Here is a 7,338-nt window from a genome sequence, read left to right as displayed (position 1 = left end):
GACTTCCGTCAAATCTTATATGCGAAGTAAAAAAGAAATATAGGCAGTATTAAGGATACAAATAAACATTTAACATGGCACACAATATAGGGAGTATTAACCGTGACGGCTTCTAAAACAACAACAAAAATCATTTAACCCTATTTTGATTAGATTGAGATTTCCCTTTTTTTTTGTTTCTTGAGTTATGTTTCAAATTTTGTTTTAAAACTGGTGTGGCCGCCTTTGCCTCTCCCGTTGCGAATTATGGGCCCGAGGGATACAGAATTGCACAGATGGACCACCCGTGCTAATTCTGAGCAAGCCCAAAGTGTAGCCCATTTTTAAAGCCCAATTTCCATCTACAGCCTCCCTGGCCATGATTTGCGGAGAACAGGATCCCTCTCACTGTCAGGAAATAGAAAACAGAATCCCAAAAATGTACACCCTCCATTCCACAATGTAGTGCTTCCTCTATCCCCGTGCTTCAACTTTGACCGTAAATTTAACTATCAAGACCGATTGCGACGGGAGCAAAAATTATATTAGTGAATTCGTATTTGAAAAAAAAAATTAATTATATAACTTTTTCTCCCGCCGCAATCGGTCTTGTTCGTTAAATTTATGGTCAAAGTTCGACCTCAGAAAGAATGGACGCACTATATTTTGAAATGGAGGGAGTACTGCCATCAGACATGGACTCGTCTCATCTGTCTCATGGCTGCTGGTTCATCTTCTGGTCGAGCAACGGTGAAATCGCCACCGGTCAGCACGCCACCACCCGTGGCCGTGGGACACCGTCTCTCTCGCGAACAATCGGGGTGGACGTACGGGACGGTGCTGCCACTGCCCGGTAACTGCATCTGCGGCAGCAGCCAGCAGCAAAAGCGACGTCGCCAGCAATTAAAATACTACCACCAACCGCCCTCGATCAATTGATGCAATGCCAGCCTAGACTCACCTCCAGGTCCTACAGATGCCTCCGTTGTGGTTATTTCCAACATCCGGCCGCGGTGATTCGGTGATAAGTCCGCATTGGCATGGTAATTTCAGAGCATATATATGAAGAGATGATTAGTACTATCAAGAACATTTGAAGAGCAGATAGACACCAAGAAATCAGGCCGAGAAATCAATTCTTGATCAATGGTCAGCTTTATATCTTGAAAACATTTTTCACCACTTCACTGATTTTCCTGCAGCTCCCTAAGTGGCCCGAAATCAATGGTGCCAAGGAGGCCTGGAAATCCGTACATTACAGCCGTCATATATCATATAATCCACCCCACATATGAACACAATCGCCTGCAGGCTAGCTAGCTGCGGCGCGGTTGGGGGATAAAGAACGAAACAAAATAGGGAGCAATTCTCATGGCTACCGCGCTAAGCTAGTTGCCTAGCTAGTGCTACATGCGGGCGGCTCGATCTCCCGCAGCCGGCCGTCCTACTGCGGCTGCCGGGCGTCGGAGGAGGAGAGCACGAAGCGCGAGGCGAAGGAGTAGTGGTGGCAGAGGTGGCCGGCGCCGGAGACGTCGTCGTCCAGCGCGGAGCCGAAGCCGTCGCGGTCGAAGTTGCGCGCGTAGCTGAGCGGGTCGTACTGGCGGCACCGGGACGACGCGCCCGTGGGAGCCGCCGTGCACATCAACATCTTGCTCCGCCTCCGCAGCCGCCGCACCAGCCGGGCCAGCGCCAGCCCGAATCCGGCCGGGCCACGCCGGCCCGACGTTGACGACGAGGATGCATTGCCCGGATTCCCCATCTCGATCGACCGCTCCTGATCCGGTTGATTCCGGGAGAATGTAGTTTTGGTGGTTGGAGGCGTAGGTGGGAGATTCCGTGGTGTTGGTGGTGCCGATTTATAGGAATTGTCCAGCTGATCCGGCAGTGAGGGCTTGTGCCGTTGTGGGGAGTGGGGTGGTGGTGAGTGGTGACGGCGGGGAGCGGTTTCGCGTCTCCCATGTGGTTCGGACGTACGAGCGCGTATAGAAAAGTACTCTACTGGAGCGAGTGTAGAGTAGGTGTGGTTGTTTCTTGGTTTATTATTGTATGATTATAAACTAATCAAAGTGGCTTCAACTACAAAAATGAGCCACGAGCCTCCTCTTTGCATCTACTCTAGTGTAGTCTAGTGGTGAGCAGGTCTCTAGTGAGCTGCTTTCACGTTTGCAAAAAAGAATTGCGGAGTAAGTGATGAACCTAGTTAACAAGTGTAGCCAACACCGATGATTAGAGAGTAGTTAGCTTGATGAGCACCAGGAATCAAGGGATGCTGTGTGTGCGAGCAGCAGGCAGGCCTCCAGCAAAGGATCTATAATTAAGCATTTAGGGCATTTTTAAGGCGGACCTGCAAACCTCCCACAACCGTTCGAACCGCGCCGTGCATACCGCGGAAGCTATCTAGCACGATCCGGACGTACTTTCTCCCACAAAATGGAGACAAACGTGGGGGAGTTTTACGGGAGTCCGGACATCTACATGACCAATAAAAAGCCGCCACGTACCGCCTGTACTTTGCATCCGCCCACGATGGTTAGTATTTACCGGAATGCGTTATGCTAATTGCAGCGGATAGCTAGCATTTTGGCGGAAGGTAATACTGGATAATGTATTTCATTTGGCGGAAGGTGCTGATTAATATTTCTTATTAAGCACATTAGCCAGTCATTTGGTGGAAGGTTGGCTCCCACCATTGCATGTCCGTGCTTAGATTTGGTAGAAGGTGCTCATATCATTTGGCGGAAGGCAATCTTGGGCCATTGCATGGCATACTTAAATTTGGCGGAAGGTTGGTTTTCGCCATGGTGGTGTGCTTAGTAGCCTTACTTAGTAATTTTAGTAAGCAGTGGCGGAGCTAGCATTTGACAACAGGGTGGGCCGCTTTCAAAAAAAAAATTTGACAACAAATTTGACATGTGAACGATCTAACTAATTATCAATAACACATAGAAATAGATCAATATGGTCTTACAAACACACTAAAACTCTCCGTTTTGCATGAAAGAAGACTACATAAACATACTACATACTACATACTACATACTACATACTACATACCTTGAGAAGTTCAAAGAAGACTATGTTTCCGGCCTACGCTTCTGCATGGCCATGAAAGTATCAATTATGTCATCTTCATTCACCTCAGAGAAAATATCCCGCTCAATGTATGTGACCAGGCAATCATCCAAAAGACTATCACCCATCTTATTTCTCAACTTGTTTTTGACTAAACTCATGGCAGAAAATGCTCTCTCAACATTTGCCGTTGCCACTGGTAGAATCAATACCAATTTTAGAAGTAAGTACACGAAATTATGAACTATATGCCTCCCTGTTTGAACAAGCTTAACTGAGAGATCAACAAGATTTCCAAGGCCTTGAAAGTTCTCATCTTTTCTCATGTCACCAATATAGTTACCAAGTTGTAGTTCAAGGTGTATCAAGTCAGCACTTGAAAAGTCTTCTGGATAGAACTTAGCAAGTGTGCATAACTTGTGTGCATCAAAAGCAGCAAATGAGTTGGCAGGATTCAAAGCAGACATACAAGATAGCAACTCCATATTGACCTCGTCAAACCGATTTTCAAGCTCTTGACTAATTTGATCAATTACTCCAAGAAATACTTCTCTTCTAAAGTGATCATCATTTGTTTGGGGTCGAACAAACCGTGTTGATCTTCCATAAGGCACATAATTATCCTCCATTGTAGGAACTTGAATGCTATGCTTGTTACAAAATAATGTGACTCTTTGAAGAAATGCATCCCACCCATTAGACCTCAGTTCTTGTATTCTATCTTTTGCCAATCTAACCATTGCCATTGCAGAAAGAATTTCTTGGTCTCTTCTTTGCAAACAATCAGACAAATCACTTGTGTATCCAAGAATGACAAGCATCAAGTGAGCATTGAAAATAAAGTCAAATGACTCAAACACTCCAACAATAGTATGGATTTTTGGCCAATCACTCCTTTGTGATGCATCTTGTCCAAGAGTGATGATTACATCACGAATTGTGGGGTACATAGCAACAATGTTGAGAACAGTTTTGTAATGAGAGCCCCACCTAGTATCACCAGGCCTAGGTAACCCCATCTCTTGATTCAGACCACTCCCAGTTTGTAATGTGTTCATCAGTTCACCGTTCATCTACTAGTTTGTTAACAGACATTCCAAGTTTCCAACAACATACATGATACTGATACATTACTTTGTTAACATGAAAAAATTATGTCAGAGAGCATCTATGTAATATATAAGCATTGCATCTCCTTTCCATTCCCTGTCAAACAAACAAACAAATTTAACTGAAATAGGCCGCTGGGGATTGAGGATTTGGGGCCAGTACCTCTCTCTCTCGGAAGGGAGTACAGGAGAAGGGGACTGGGCGCCGTCGGCGACTGGCCGACCCCGACTACTCGGCTAGCAGGGGCAGGGCGGCTGCGTAGGGGTTGCTCCTGGTTCGGGAGCGCTGCTGCTCAGTGCGCTGCTGCGCAGGGCGACCGGGCGACGGGAGGAGCAGGCATGCCGCGGCCCGCAGCGGCGCAGCCGTCAGGGGCGGCTGGGTGAGGTGGTGCGCCGTGCGCAGGCAGCAGCTAGCTGGGGCGGGTGGGCGTCAGCCGTCAGGGAGGTCCGAGATCCAGTGGTGGGCCGGCGATGGCGAGGGGCGACTTGGCTGGCGGCGGATCGAACTCAACCAGATGTGGCGGCCGTGCGTGGTTGCAGAGGAGAGATGACTGAGAGGAGAGGATGTGCCGTGTTCGTTTGGTTTCAGCTCGCACTTGTTGATGGGCTTATTTTTTTTGTCTCGGCCCGTCTTTGAAAATGCCATCCTATATAGGCCAGGCCGAAATCTCAGGGTGGAGCGCGGCCCACCCTGTCCACCCTGTGGCTCCGCCACTGTTAGTAGGTTCATATAGCCAGATGTTTTGAATATATGCGACTACAGTTGGATGCCCGCTTCCTGCATCTGTGTTCATGGACTGGTCCCATCTCTGTCCACGAACGGATGCGAAAAAAAATTACGGATCGCAGTTAAAAATGCCCTTACTAAGAAGGGTTTACAATTTAAAAACGCAGCAGGGACCCATGAATAAAGAGCCCTGCTATACAGAGGGTGCTTGGATATGTTTTAGTCCCATGACTAAAAGTAGTGGGACTAAAACTTGCTAGCCTCACCCATGCTTGGATCCAAATACCAAAGAGACTAAAATCAAGTTATTGAGCATTTATTATCCTCCAAACCCTCCAATCCAAAACTCGCATGTGTTTAAGGAGAAGAATTAAATGAGGAGAGAGGGCTAATACATATTTTAGTAGGTTTTCTATGACTAAAATTTTTTAGCGTCAAGACTAGTCCTAGCCTCTTTTTAGTCCCTTGGATCCAAGCATGCTCACAATAGTATGCCTGCCAGCAATGTGTGCACGACAAATGCAATCAATTCCATCTATTACATGGCAACAGCAGGCAGCAAACCGCTAGATGCTCATCGTGCAATAGTCGTGCACATATTCGTCGTCTGCAAAGCAGTTCCGATGAATGAACTAGGCGTACGTCGGCACGTAGGGACGGCGTGCAGAAGCATCTCGAAGCCTCGACCTTTCGGGCGTACCGAGGTGGAGAAGGGGTGAAGAAGGGAGAAAAGAGTACGGCGGTCGGCAGTTGGCAGTTGGCAGTGGGGCGGTGCGTGCGAGCGAGCGCCCGCGGGCCGCTGCATTCGCGCGCGCGCGTCCTGGAAAAGGGTGGCAAAGGAGTCAAGCGCACTGCCCACGTCGGCCCGATCGTTGCAGACGGACCGGACCGGACGTGGCGGCCACGAGCTCCAACACGCCAACCTCGTACCCGAGGGATGCTGGACTGTCAAGCCAAGGTACTAGCAGTAGCAGGTCACTACACTTCACCCGGCAACTGATGAGGAGGTCCTTAACTTGATTTCGTTTCTTTCATGTGCGCTACGGTGCTTAACCGGCCCGACACATGCGGTTTGATTTTTTTTTTATTTTCTTATTCTGCTGGGCTAGCTAGTTTTTGTCCACTGTAAATACTGATTTTTTTTCGTACCGGACGCATGCAGTTCGACTGATAAATGAATTCATGTGTGCTTTCCTTATTATACCAGTGCTGGCCTAGCTAGTTTTTGTCGTTGGAGAGAATAATCAAACGGTCGAGGGATCAATAAGGCACACAAACGGTCGGGAGTCGAGCGATCAATAGGCACACAACGGTCGGGAGACAAACAGCATAGGGTATCTCACTAGCGGCAAAAAACACTGTTCTGACATGTGGACAAAACAATATTATAAAATAAACTGTTTGCGAAAAATTTCATTCGGCTGACCCTTTTATGTAGCGTCCGACAGCTAAGCGTCACACTACACTATGCAGCGCCTGACTGACATACACTACACGCCTGGCCATTGTCGCATCCCGGGCTGCCTGAAAAATGCTAAGTCAGTTTGTAACATCTGAGAGTTAGGCACTACACTATACAGTGTAGTATCTAGCTTCTATGCGTTGCACTAGTGGCCGCTTTAAGATGCAGTGGCAAATAGTGCTGCCACTAGTGCAATGCCTAGATGCTAGGCGCTACACTGTATATCTCTCGGACGTTACGCAATGACTTAGCATTTTTTAGCCAGCATAGGGTGTGACATTGGCCAGGTGTGTAGTGCCTGAGAGTCAGACGCTGCACAGTGTTGTGTGGCGCCTAGCTATCGAGCGCTACACAAAAGGGTTAGCCAGGTGAAAAACTTTCGCCAACGGTTCATTTTGTGATATTGTTTCATTCACGGGTCAAATTTGTCGTTTTTGCCATCACTAACTATAACTGTGCTCTGGTTTGTCTGTTTGTCCGGTGTTGTTCTAAGGGCATTTCCAACAGTAGCCATATTCGTCTTTGTTAAATTTTAATAGCCAAATAACTACGTGATTCCCTTTTAAAAACTATGATTAGTAGCTTTTTGTTTGACATAAGGCAATTAATCCATATGCTAGTGTAGTTTTCGCCAAAGCTAGCCTTCTTGGCAAGAATTAATAAAGGACTGTAATAGAAAGCTAAACACCTTGTTAAATGCTAATCATATGACAAGAAGTAACCTTCCGTCAAGTGTCAAAATATATTTACAAAATTTTCGTTAAGTGTCCAAATACTAATCACTTTGCCAAATGATAACCATATGACGAGAAATAACCTTTCGTCAAATACCCAAAATATTTGCAAAGCTTCCGCCAAATGCCCAAATACTAATAATGATCGGGCTTTTAACATGCTAGGCTTCCACCAATTAACAACAATAGTCAACGGCCTTTCGCCATCCGCCGGATGAAGAGGTGGGATACGTGGCGACTTTTGGCTTTTCATGA

General features: G+C 47.0%; 1 protein-coding gene across 1 annotated transcript; it reads right to left on the bottom strand.

Annotated features, from left to right (window-relative positions):
* Window positions 1-1,116: 1,116 nt before the first annotated feature.
* On the bottom strand, window positions 1,117-1,799 carry LOC125523911. The gene has a single exon (XM_048688977.1). It carries the CDS (start codon window positions 1,736-1,738, stop codon window positions 1,424-1,426), a length of 315 nt encoding a protein of 104 aa, XP_048544934.1. The 5' UTR covers window positions 1,739-1,799; the 3' UTR covers window positions 1,117-1,423.
* Between the last annotated feature and the right edge of the window lie 5,539 nt (window positions 1,800-7,338).

Source organism: Triticum urartu, chromosome 7 (genome assembly GCF_003073215.2).
Source record: "Triticum urartu cultivar G1812 chromosome 7, Tu2.1, whole genome shotgun sequence".
Taxonomy (NCBI): Eukaryota; Viridiplantae; Streptophyta; class Magnoliopsida; order Poales; family Poaceae; genus Triticum; species Triticum urartu.
Note: the sequence above shows the minus strand (reverse complement) of the source record. Positions and strands in the feature narration are given on the sequence as shown.

What these genes read in the sequence shown, in the direction of transcription:
- LOC125523911 (XM_048688977.1), bottom strand. Translation starts at nt 1,738, where the DNA reads ATGGGGAATCCGGGCAATGCATCCTCGTCGTCAACGTCGGGCCGGCGT.